Here is a 13,287-nt window from a genome sequence, read left to right on the forward strand (position 1 = left end):
ATGAGAGTACAGATATCTCCGTCACCCAAATCTTGGCTGTTGTTGTACGGTATTTTGATATGGCCTGAAGAAGATGTAGCTGATGCATTACTAGACATAGTATGTGTAGAGAACGGAAGTGCTAAAAGTCTTTACAGTGCTATCAAAACTCTTCTGCTGGATCATGGCATTCCCCTCAGCAATATCATTGGGTTTGGTAGTGATAACTGTTCCTCCATGATGGGCGTTAACAGTGGATTTCAGAAACTGTTGAAAGATGACGTCCCATATGTTTTTGTGATGGGTTGCGTTTGTCATTCATTTGCTCTATGCGCTAGTCATGCAGTCAGTGTTTTACCCTCATACTTAGAAGCTTTTCTAAAGGATTTAACCTCCTACTTCTCCCGCAGTGCTAAGCGGCAAAGAGATTGTGTACTCATTCAAGAAGCTGCTGATATAGCTACACATAAAATTCCCAAACTTGCTCAAACCAGGTGGCTGTCGAGGGAAAAAGTGGTATCAACTATTTTAGAACAGTATGGTGCATTAGTTCTATACTTTCAAAATGAATCAAGGACAGATAAAATTGACAATGCCAAAAAAATTTATGATACACTTACTGACCTTGGAACCAGACCAATGCTTTTTTTCCCTTCAGTATATTCTTGAAAAAGTAATTTTCAAGAATCTGATTGAAAATCTATACACTTAATATAGATTTTCAATCAGAGCATTTCAGGTTACACCAACTATTCCTAAATGTATCAACAGAATATCTCAATTCTTAGTTGCTTCATTAAAGATGAGATTTTAAGAACAGCTAAATTATCAGAAATTGATCCAAGAAACCAAAACAACTATAAAAATGTCAATGATATTTACTTCGGTGGTAGAGCAATGGCGCACTTAATTAGAAACCCTTTCGAAGATAACTCTATTTTGTTGAGATTTAAAAATGATTGTTTAAATCATTTTTAAATCTCATGTCTTGTGGAACTTAGTTCGCAAATAAAGAAAAGATTTGTCTTCGAAGAAGGCAGCATTGTTGCAAAATTACGAATTGGACCCAAAAGTTGCTAGTGACCCTAGCCAGTCACCATCTACCATTATTCCTCTTGTTGCTCAATTCCCCACACTTGATGATATTAGGTTAAATCAAATAGATGATGAGTGGAGAAGTTACGACTCGTAGCATCAGATCTACCAATTCCTAAAGATATTGGTAGTCATTGACTGACATAAAAGATGGCATGAATATTAATAAATATGGTTTACTGTTTTTTTATTTTTAAACCAAAGTGGCTAAAAACACATAGAATTGAAAATTCTTACCAGCCGAGCTACAAAATTTCTTCATTACAGGATTCTCAAGTTAGACTACAATATCAAAAATGCACAAACTTAAAAACAGAAACCACACATGAATCGAGTGACATAGAAGATGAATGGGAAAATTTGAAACAAATTCTCACAAAAGCAGCAACAGAAACCTTAGGAATAAAGCACAAATGGATTAGAAAAAGAGGACTACGAGATTGGAACAAAGAAATAGAAAATATAATAAAAACCAAAAAGGACAGTTACCAGAAATGGCTAAATTCCAAAACAATAGAAGCAGAAATAGAGTATAAAAGAAATAGTGCAATTGCAAAACGAGAAGTAAGGAAAAAACATAGAGAAAGATGGAAAAATTTCGTAACAGAACTAGAAAAGGATTTATTTAAGCCACAACCCAAAACCTATAAAGTAATAAAATACATGAATAAAGAAATAAAAGAAAAGATAAAAATCCAAACAATAGATTTAGAAAAATGGGTGACCTATTTCCAAAATCTCTGGACAGATGAGAACAATGAATTAAAATTTTATAAGACAAAGAATGACCTAATAGAAAATACCACAATGTTAGAACTGAAAAATATAATAAAGAAGATGAAAAATAGGAAAACGCCAGGAGAAGACAATATAAATATAGAACTATACAAAAATGCAGGTGAAACATTTAATGAAAGACTTTTGAAATTTTTTAATATGGTTTGGATGTCCGGAAAAACCCCTAACTCTTGGAAAAAAGCACTGGTCATCCCAATCTATAAAAAAGGAAATAAAGACAATTGCAATAATTATAGGGGAATTAGCCTGCTGAATACAGGATATAAAATATATGCAGGAATATTAAAAGAGAAACTAAGCAGCATTGTAGAAAACAAATTACTAGAAGAACAAAATGGCTTCCGAAAAGGCCGATCCTGCATAGACCCAATTTTTACTTTAAAATTATTAATAGAAAAGAGAAGAGAATTTCAAAAAGAAACACATGTGGCGTTTATTGATTATGAAAAAGCATTTGACAAAATTAGTCGACAAAAATTGTTTAAAATATTAACCAATTTAAACATACCAAACCAACTTTTACAATCTATTCAGGAAATATATACAGGAAATAAAATAGCAGTTAAATTAGAACACACCTCAGAATGGAAAGATATATCAAGAGGAGTACGACAAGGATGTACCCTCTCACCTCTGCTTTTCAATATATATATAAATGAAATATTAACAATCTGGAAACAGCATAACCCATTTGGTATACAAATGACCCCGCAAATGAAGATAGATACACTACTATTTGCAGATGATCAAATAGTATTAGCTACATCAGAAGATGACTTACAGAAATGACTATTAAGAAGTAAAATTACACTATTTTACTTCTTATTGGGTTTTCTCCTTTGGCATTCAAAGGAGAAAACCCAATAAGAAGTAAAATAGTGATACATAATACAATACTAGAACAAGTAAACACTTTCAGATACTTGGGATGTGATCTATCATACGAAGAAGAAAAAAACATAGACACTAAAATATCAAACTTTGTCAAAGTAAATGGCATAATAAATAGTATATTTAAGCCATCCCTGGTACAAAAACACACTAGAATCAGACTATATAATGTCTTGTCAAAACCAACTCTACTATACGGAAGCGAAACATGGACCATGAAAAGGAAAGATGAAAAACGAATTCAAACAGCAGTAATGAAGTTCCTCAGAAAAACAGCTGGATATACCAAGTGGGACCACAAAACAAATGAAGAAATCTTACAATCCCTAAAAATCAAACCAATTAATTACTACATAAGACAGTATAAACAAAAATGGCTAGAACATTTAAATCGAATGGACAACAGCAGACTACCAAAAATATTATACAGATACAAAATAAGTGGAAAAAGAAGAATCGGAAGACCAAGAAAAAGATGGCATGAGACCGGAACAGGCCACACGGCCTATATTCCATGATAGGAAGAAGAAGAAGATGGTTTACTGTCATATTTTATGAGAAATCTTACTATTCTGCCGCATTCATCTGCATGCGTGGAGCGAATTTTCTCTCAAGTGAATTGTATAAAAAAAATTAGCTAATTCATTAAAAACAGAAACTGTGAGATCCATCCTAGCCAAGCAGTGTTTAGCAAAACAAAATGCAATGTGTTCTTCTTGGGAGCCACCGAAAACATTAATCAAGGAGTTGGAAAGTCACACAGTTCATAATAGATATAAAAACCGACTTAATACCGCAAAGCAAATGTGATCAATTACCAGAAGATAATGGCGAAGAAGAAGAGGGAGAAAATGTCAATTAAAGTAAGTTAAGCATGTATTCTTCGTATAATATAAACTTATAATTTTTTTTAAAAATGAAAGTATACTTTATTACAGGGAAAGAGAAAGACAGAATTAATAAAAAAAGAGAGGAGAAATTGTAAAATTTAACGAGGTAAAAGGTAAAATGAATTAAGTCTAATTATTAAATTATACAATTATAATATAAACTTATACATTTTTTTAAATGAAAGTATACTTTGTTACAGGAAAAGAGAAAGAGGGAATTAAAAAAAAAAAAAAAAAAAAACGAGCAAATTTTTAAGTCATTTTTCTGGTCAGTTAGTAGGTAACTATTTAAATGTCAATTTTTTGTATTTTATATTATGTTTTTAATTTATATGTAATGTTTTAATTAAACTATGCACAATTATAAATTAATAAAGGCATATTTAAGTGCATAGTTTGATGAGTTTTTTTTTGCATATTTAAGAATATATTTCGGATGTTTTAAATGTTTTTAGTGTATACTTGGACGCATATTTTGCACTTTTTTTACGACCTAAAAATCCGAGCCCTAGTTATTATTACCTGGGGAATTTTTGAGGTCTAATCTGGGGAATTTCGAAAAATGTGAGTGGCAGCCCTTCTCATAATACGTCCCAGGCGTTCGCCCGGGGCGTCTGTGCTTCTGCTAGCTCTTTACTACACACATAACGAAAAACAACTTGCAGTTTTCGCTAAATATTATAAAAAAGTCGCAATATTAATTACAATATATTTAGTGCATATCCACATTGAAATAAATGCCCCAGTGCGACGCATTGCCTGCTTACCGTGTTAAGCCGACCCTGTCCTCACTTATGCTATGTACTTTTCTATTCATAAGCAACTCCTTCAATCCCTCCTTCCTTACTCTTCCACATTGCTTATTACTTGCTGAAACCCAATATCTGTAGTCATAACTCCTTTCCAACAGCAGGCCTCGCAACATGACACACACCTGGACCATTCAAATACAGTCCATTAGTAATACAGCTCTATTCGTGCCTCAAACTAATCTCGTAGTTTCCTTAACTGCACTTTTTTCTCTTCACAAATTTCTGTTAAGTGTTAATCCATTCATGATTTTTGCTCTCCACTTTAACTCATCGCTGACACCTGGGCAACACCCTGACCAACATTCTTATCACACCGTTATCTTTTACTCTTCCCCACTACCTCCTGATATCGAATCAAACAATTTCCTTGATCCAAATGATTTGTTCCTACTACTACCACTACCAACTATTTTGCTCGCTTACTTTTCATATCGAACGCCTTGATTATTCTAAGTCTACCTCCATGAAAACAAACTTTGTGCATCCTCTCCTTCACACCACTTCTAAAAATCTAATCTCCATACAGAGCTATTCTCGAACCTCCATTCTTTCATTTCACTCTGCATAAACTCCATTTCTTGTTTCATCTTCACTAACTTTGCTTTCATGTTCGGATCAAAAATCTGACAAAGATTCATATCTCATATTCTCATCAACAATCTCTAAGGATAATGAACTGATTTATGTACCCACATCTAAACAATATGTTGACTCATAGTTGAGGCTGCTGATGTGAGCCATGATATTACTTGATGCAATAATAACACACTCTGGATATACATCCGCTACTACTTTGATATGAAAGAGTGGCAAAAGATGAAAGTAGTGTTCATTCAAATAAGATTGAGACGCCAGGTTCAATACCTTGTAATATACTTTGACCAATATTGTTGGATGTGGATAACTCAAGTACACACACCGGCTACTGAATTAGAAACTAATTTTATACAGTGTTGAACCTTCTTTATCTCGAATTACAGGACATATGCGGGTTGGAATAGATTCCATAAGGTGTTGGATTGCATATCTCATACAACACATCTCTACAATATGCCAGGTGTTCACCAGACAGTCCTTTAACTGGCACAGATTTGACGGAACATGGTGGAAATCGATGACAAGCTCGCTAAATAATTCTTTCGCAATGGCAAGTAGCAGTCTTCCCTGAAACAACCGTCATCTGCTGGATAAAAAATTCAATTCACACTGCAGGATGGGAGGGGACTGTGTAGCTCATTAGAAGTGGCGTTTACACTTTATGGCGCTTGACTGCACGAAGAAAGAGTTATAAGTTATAAGTCTAGTCGCCCAGTGGAGGAATATTTTTCTAAGTCTTTTTTCGACAGGTTCCCGAGCAGGGGCGGCTCGTGCATAGGCACCCCCAATTTTTCTCGATGTATAAATATATTTATTAATTTATTTATATTTGCTTGTAATATTTAATTTTATCAACAACAATCCTATACAATTCTTTTATTTTGTATAAAAAATAATAAAAATCCATCTTGTAGCACTTAGGAGGGTGAAGGACACTAGCAGCACTGTGTTTACCACAATGCCATATTGCTAGTATTTGCTACGATATGCACGTCATAGTGAGATGCGGGCTATTAACGTAATGCGGCACTGTCCGTCGCGCAGTTCCACTGTTGTTTATATGCAGTTTGCGCCAGGAGTGGAGTGTTCGTAGTGCTTATCGTGTTTACTCCGTCACTTTAAATATTTGGTCATTACAATTAAAGACATAACATTTGTTATAGTTTTTCTTTTAGAACATTATTGGGGTTATGATAATGGATTTTATTTTAAAATAATTTTCAATTATACTAAACTGTATAATTTTATCGATAATAAACAATATTTTTTCATGTTTACCATAATTTTGATATTTTATCCAAACACATATACACCTACACCGTACTTACAGTGTGTATGTATATTTCGAAAGTTGCAGCACCACCAGGATTTCAAGCCACGAGCCAGGACACAATCTTCCAGCAATATCAGGGGACCTGTTCTGTACCAACAGAATATACTCCACACTATGATACCACCTCCAGAACCTTGAATTATGTTTAAAGACAACCTCGGTTCATTGCATCGTTGAGCTCTCGCAAACTCTCAACTACCGTCGATATAGAACATCGTGTATCCTGAGTCGTGTATAAAGAAATGCATAATTGCAGGCACAGAGTTGAAGCACATATGATACTTCCAAGTTGTGAAGAGAATGCAGAATACTGATTGCTGCAATGATATGAATGACAGTGATACATGAAAATAAGGATGGGTTATCTGATTATATATATAGTCTTGCATGCATCATATCTCAATTACTGCAAAGACTGTTCACCTGGATTTTATTATTCATTAACACCAAACCTCCATGGGTCAAGATACCCATAGTGGAAGGTACGCAATGTTATGCAACAAGTTCAGGGATGGCCTCTTTTTATTTAAACTTATGTGCTGGTTAGGCATAATAATACAGATACAACAATTTTGATATTATTATTATTACATAACGGGGTGCTTAAGGGTCAAAGCTGTATAACTGAGAGGAGACCTTCAACATAGCCTTTAAAGGAATGTGGAGAACCGACCAGGGCTTCTGACCTAATGTCCAATCCTCACCTTCTCGTGGTGCACCCTGTTAGGTATCTACCTGGATACTGAACGAACAAGGATGGGCTGCCAATTTGGGATTTAGCTAACCAAATTGTATTCTTATTGGCTTAAACCACAATATTAAATGACGGTACAACATGATAGAATTTCATGCCGGCTGGGGTGTCGCCCGGTTAAACAAGGCCCCCGTTGTTTTCTCCAAGGAAACAGGGCGAACAGCGAAAAGTCAGCTACTGGAACAAATCTGAAAACAAACCCCCCAACTCAATATCACCAGAATTGAAGATCAGTACTATCAACATAAGAAGACTAAATGGCAAAGAAATGGAGTTAGCTGAGGAATTAGATAAGTACCAGATCGACATAACAGGGGTGACTGAAACAAAAAAGACCAAAACTGGTGAGCTCTTTCTGAGCAATAAATACAAAATGTTATATTCAGGCAATGACAATCAACGAAAAGAAGGAGTAGCCATAGTATTCAACACAAAATATGAGACTAATCTTCTTGAATGGCAGGCAGTCTCAGGTAGAGTAATGTGTGCTATTATCAGAATGCAGAACTGGACAATGAGATAATTTGTGCCTATGGTCCCACAGAAGGTTTTACTAAAGTAGAAGTGGAGGAATTTTTTGATGCTTTAGAAAAAGCAACTGACACAATGAAAAAGGAAAAGTTGGTCCTTGTTGGGGATCTAAATAGCAGAGTAGGAAATGATTGTCAGACATACAAAAATATTTTGGGAAAATTTGGAGAAAAGAGTATAATAATAATGGCAAATACTTGATGGATTTCTGCTCAGGACATGGACTGGTTATTACTAACACCATGTTTCAACATAAAAATGTGTACAAATTCACATGGAGAGAAAAGGCAAGAATAAGAAAAGTCCTATTGACTATATTATTGTTGATAGTGATGTTTTCTCTCTGGTGCAGGACACTAAGCTCCTTAAACACTGTAGATAACTCATTATGGAAAATGACTAAAGCCCTCTGCAGCTATCACCCCAACATCAAACCAATACACGGAAAAAAGGGTATAGTCTACCGAGATGATGAAAAAGCAGAAGCTTTTGCAGACTCTCTGGAGCTGCAATTTCAACCAAACTACACTCATGTGGACTTGCGCTTCATTGAAAAAATTCACAAGCAAGTACACTATGCACTTCATCGTTCCACCACCCGTGACAACTCAAACTATACCACGCCAAATGAAATATACCAAATCATCAAGAACCTCAATAACAGAAAAGCACCAGGTCTTGATCAGATTTCAAACAAAATTATAAAAGCACAAAACAATAATGCATTTAGTGGCTATCATTAATGCGATGCTAAGACTCAACTACTTCCCCACTCGCTGGAAGCAGGCAGATGTAATCCTTATCCGCAAACCAGGGAAAGCGCCTCAGTTCCCCCAGAATTACAGACCTATCAGCCTCTTGTCAGGCCTAGGGAAAATAGCAGAAAAAGTAATTCTAAAACGCCTACAAAGTGAAACGGACAATCTAGGTCTAATCCCAAAAGAACAATTTGGTTTTCGAACTGGACACTGCACAACTCAACAAATCCACAGACTTATAGAATACATAACTATTGGATTTAACTGGAGACAGCATACATGTGCAATCTTCCTAGATGTGGCGAAGGCCTTCGATAAAGTGTGGCACAAAGGCTTCATCTACAAACTAATTACTGCAAAATACTCACTAAACCTCATCCAAATCATAGCCTCTTACCTAAAAGACCGAAAATTTCAAGTGAAACTTCGTGGGCTCAGATCAACTACAAGAAGTATCACAGCAGGTGTCCTGCAAGGATCCCTATTATCGCCGTTACTCTTAAACATTTTTATCTCAGATGTCCCAAGCACAACATCAACCACTATGGCATTTTATGCGGATGACATGGCGATACTGACCAGATCGCTCAGACCATACCTAGCCACACAAAGATTACAAAATGCAGCAAAGAATCTTGAAAAATGGTTTCAGTTATGGAGAATTGATGTTAATGCAGATAAAAGCATGGCCATTCTATTTACAAGGAAGAAAGCAGACCATCATGGAGCAATCACTATGTTCAATACTGTTATCCCATGGCAAAAAGAAGTAAAATACCTGGGAATCAAACTAGATAATCAACTCAGCTTCAACTCCCACATCTCTCATGCTTGCAACAAAGCAAACTCTGCAATAGCTCAGCTCTACCATCTACTCAACCGTAGAAGCAAAGTCAGTCCAGAAAACAAATTAAGAATATACAAAGCACTCATCAGACCTATTCTGACTTATGGTTTGCCAGCGTGGAGCCACACCTCTCCTAGCAACATCAAACGATTACAATTAATCCAAACCAAATGCCTCCAAATGATCTTTGATGCCCCATGGTTTGTAAGGAACACTATTCTCCATCAAGATGGAAACCTGCAAGACATACCTACATTTCTCCTCCAGATAGCAACCAAGTACTTTGCTCAGGCATCACTCCATCCCAACCTACTCATTCGTGAGTCATCAGATTACAATGAGAAAGACAGATGGAAACATAAACGCCCAAAGGCGGCCCTGATCACAGATTGATATCTCTCAACACAGCCCTAATTAGGGCGAGCCAAGTGCTCAAAAATCTCTTCCATTAAACCGGGAATTATTCATAGCGATGAAGGGATCAGAGTCCACGGGACTGATATCCATCAAGCCACAGAAGTTATCAGTTATCACCCGCAGTTTGTTACATTTAGCGAACCAACGTGTGGCTGTTCTGTCAAAATTTATTTAAGAAATTTCAAATAATTTAAATTTTTATTATCGTAAAAGAACCACACAAGCCCGGATTGTTACAGGGGCGCTTAAATAGACATTGCATGCCGGCGGCAAAGACCCTAGCGCCGGCTCTGACTGTTGTGATAGATATGGTATGAAGGTCAGCAATAACAAGACAAAGATAATGAAAATTGGCAGAAGCATTGAAAATATCAGCTGCATTGTGAATGGAGAACTTATTTCAGCTACTTAGGCACGGTTTTTAGTGAAGATGGTAAATTAAATATGGTAATAGACAACAGAATCAACAAAGCTGGTATGATAGAAGTCAACTGAATAAATTTATATGGAATAAGAGAGAAATCAGTCAAAACACTAAATTAGCTGTATACAAGACAGTGTTCAAACCAATTTTAACTTACAGATCTGAGAGCTGGGTCAGAAGTAAAACAGACCAAAGACTGGTCACCGCAGATATGAGATTCCTGAGAAAGATTAGGGGCGTGAACAGATGGCATCAATGGCAATATCATATTAAAAACGAGGATATCAGGAAAGAACTTGACATTGTCAGCATCCAGGAATGCATTAGCAGAGCTAATCTCAGGTGGTATGGTCACTTAAACAGAATGGGCGAGGAAAGATTAGCCAAACAAGTGTTCTCTGCCAGGTTGGCAGGAAAAAGACCCAGAGGAAGACCAAGATATAGGTGGATTGATACGGTAAAAAGTGCCTTAGAAAATAGATATATAAATATAAGATCTGACAATGTTGTAGCTTTGACAGGTAATAGATTGATTTGGCAGAAAATTGTAGGTAGGAAGTTAGTAATGATGTAAGTTTTTCATGCAGTACTATCATATCCTGTACACCCCTTGAGGGTAAATGTCAGGAATTTGATGATGATGATTATTATTACATAACACATTCAGGGAGTCCAAAGACTCATCGAGGGAGGGCACCTACTCTACAACTCTCTGTCTCCACTAACCGCAACTACCTTGATCATCTCCACCAGCGCCACCACTATTTTCACAGACAATCACAAACATCCATGCCCACGGCGGGATTCGAAACCACAGCCTTCGGCTGGAGAGCAGATTTTCCCTAACCACTCGGCCAACCAGGTCTGGCAATATTTATAACAAAAATTATTCCAATATTTCACCTAACAGTAACTGAGTCACTGTCAAGGACACAGATGAAAGACAAAGTGATTTGATTAAGTGAAGGACTATCAAACAAGCAATCATTCATTACCTCCGGACACAGTCAAAGGTGACTGGATGTTTTTTTTTTTAAATACAGAATTAGTCTTCCAGATGTTTGGAAGCTTTTCTTATAACCATACTTATGTTAAAAGTATTCTGCAAGCATAAGCAGATTCCCAGAATAATCTGTCACTTTTGAATCATAGCTTTTTAAAGTAACATTCCTTTTACGTTTAACTGCATGTAGCATATCAAGCACATGGTCTGCTAATCCAAGTCCATACTAGTTCTCTCCTTGTTGCACAATGAAGAGGTCTGCTATCTGGTCACATGGCTGCCAAAAAATGAAAAATATAATCTGATTTCATTTTCCATTAATGTATTAGACTGAATGGATTGTTACGGACAATCTCCTTAGTCTGTTTGAAAGAAATTCTATTGTTACACACACACACACACACATTATATATATATATATATATATATATATATAGGAATTTTTTGTTGTTGTTTATTTCTTATCTTATAATAGTTAAACAACAACCATCTTCCTAAGGGTATAACTACATAAGAATTGAAAAGTATTCACAATAAGCACAAACACACACACCAACTTCTACAATCAAATTGAATTTAAACAATAATTATCATGGGAGGAATTTAACTATGGGGATATTGATTAGGAAGAAATGGTACTTGGCAAGATGGAAAATGAATTCATACAGTTTTTCTTCAAGCTATCCATCTCTTAGTAAGCATAGAATTTCCTGATTACGGATCACTGTGAATTAACGCACATGGCATGTTCGTCTACCTCCTGAGGATTTAAATAAGTTGGTAGTGTAGTCAAAGGTTGTCAATTCATTCCCTTGGAATGAAAAGATTACATACTTTGTATCATATTGATGATTGAACAGGACTGGAGGAAACTGACAAGGTTAGGGATTTTGGGGTGATGAGATTATCCTGACATGTTGCAAAAGTTGGAAAATAGCTCAAAGGATTATTTGGATGTTGAACATTGACAAGCAAAAATCAGCTGCATCTTGACTAGCATGGGCAGATTTGGTCTCCTGGGTTTCTTAGTCATCAGGAGTTTCGTATGCTCAATGCAATTCATATCATTATCACATTTGCATACCATAGTTGAACTTGCACACACACATTCTTAAATGTTCCTCCCACAATGATCTAGTTTTCCTGACTCTGTGCATTAGATCTCACTGCTATAAGTAACTTTTCCAGGCTCCTGATGCCAAATTCATTCTATTATATAAGTCTTTTCTGCCATCAAACACACTCCACACATCCATTTCTATTACATAGCCGGCACATTGAATCATTTGCTCTCGTAGCTGTCCTTAACTTGGTACTTTTCATATCTTAATAGCAAACCAACAATTTTTACTCTCTTACTTTTCTTTCTCACTTCTTCCAACAGACCTTTCATGTCCTATCTCTCATACTATATTTGTCACTAAATAAATCATTATTTCCAAACAGAACTACCATCTCTTTTACTTGTCTTTCCTGTTTTTCTATTACATTTGTCACATCTTTAACTTTCATCCCTGGGAAACTATAAGTAGTGACTCTGTTGGCAAGTGCAAATTTCTTGTCCTGATCATTTTTCTTATATTCTTTAAACATTTCTCCATTTTTTCCAAAATCTCAGAACATTTGCATTATCATGGGGAAGGTCTTGGAGGGTGGTGGTGGTAATAGAAATTTTTTTGCATCCCTTAATAAAGTTGGGTTCTAGAACTAATTCTCCTAGATCCTTTATTATAATCAGTCCTTTATTTAGATTTTTGACTACTCTCCATTTACGACTATCTTCTCTATTACAGAGATATTGTGTTTGAACATTTGTTCTCAAATATTCAAATGCAATATCTGTTTTCAGTTGTGTTATGGAACACTGGAAATGCAAAGCATTAGCATTGTTGATTAGGATGTCCATGGGAGGTGGGTGCACTTTCTTGTTCAAGTATCATTATAAATTGGATTGCTGGGAGGATTATTATTACCCCAATAATTATTATTGCTCCAAGACCTCATGAAGTCAAAGACTCATCTGGGAGAACTTGGAGTGTCAACTGGGACCAACAAGGAAGAGTAGAGAGAAAACAAATCTGTTTTCATTACCTGAGCAATGATTGTTTGGATAGTTCACAAAATCTTAAAAGTGCTATGAACCATAAGACAACTAATA

The 13,287-nt window shown here is 35.9% G+C and overlaps 1 protein-coding gene across 1 annotated transcript; it reads left to right on the top strand.

Annotated features, from left to right (window-relative positions):
• Window positions 1-648, top strand: LOC150101123 (protein ZBED8-like). The gene has a single exon (XM_090402167.1). The coding sequence runs from the start codon at window positions 1-3 to the stop codon at window positions 646-648; it is 648 nt and encodes a 215-aa protein (XP_090258293.1).
• The last annotated feature ends 12,639 nt before the right edge of the window (window positions 649-13,287 follow it).

This window comes from Typopeltis vanoorti, chromosome 12 (assembly GCF_054136105.1).
Source record: "Typopeltis vanoorti isolate ZY-2024b chromosome 12, IOZ_Tvanoo_1.0, whole genome shotgun sequence".
NCBI classification, from domain to species: domain Eukaryota; kingdom Metazoa; phylum Arthropoda; class Arachnida; order Uropygi; family Thelyphonidae; genus Typopeltis; species Typopeltis vanoorti.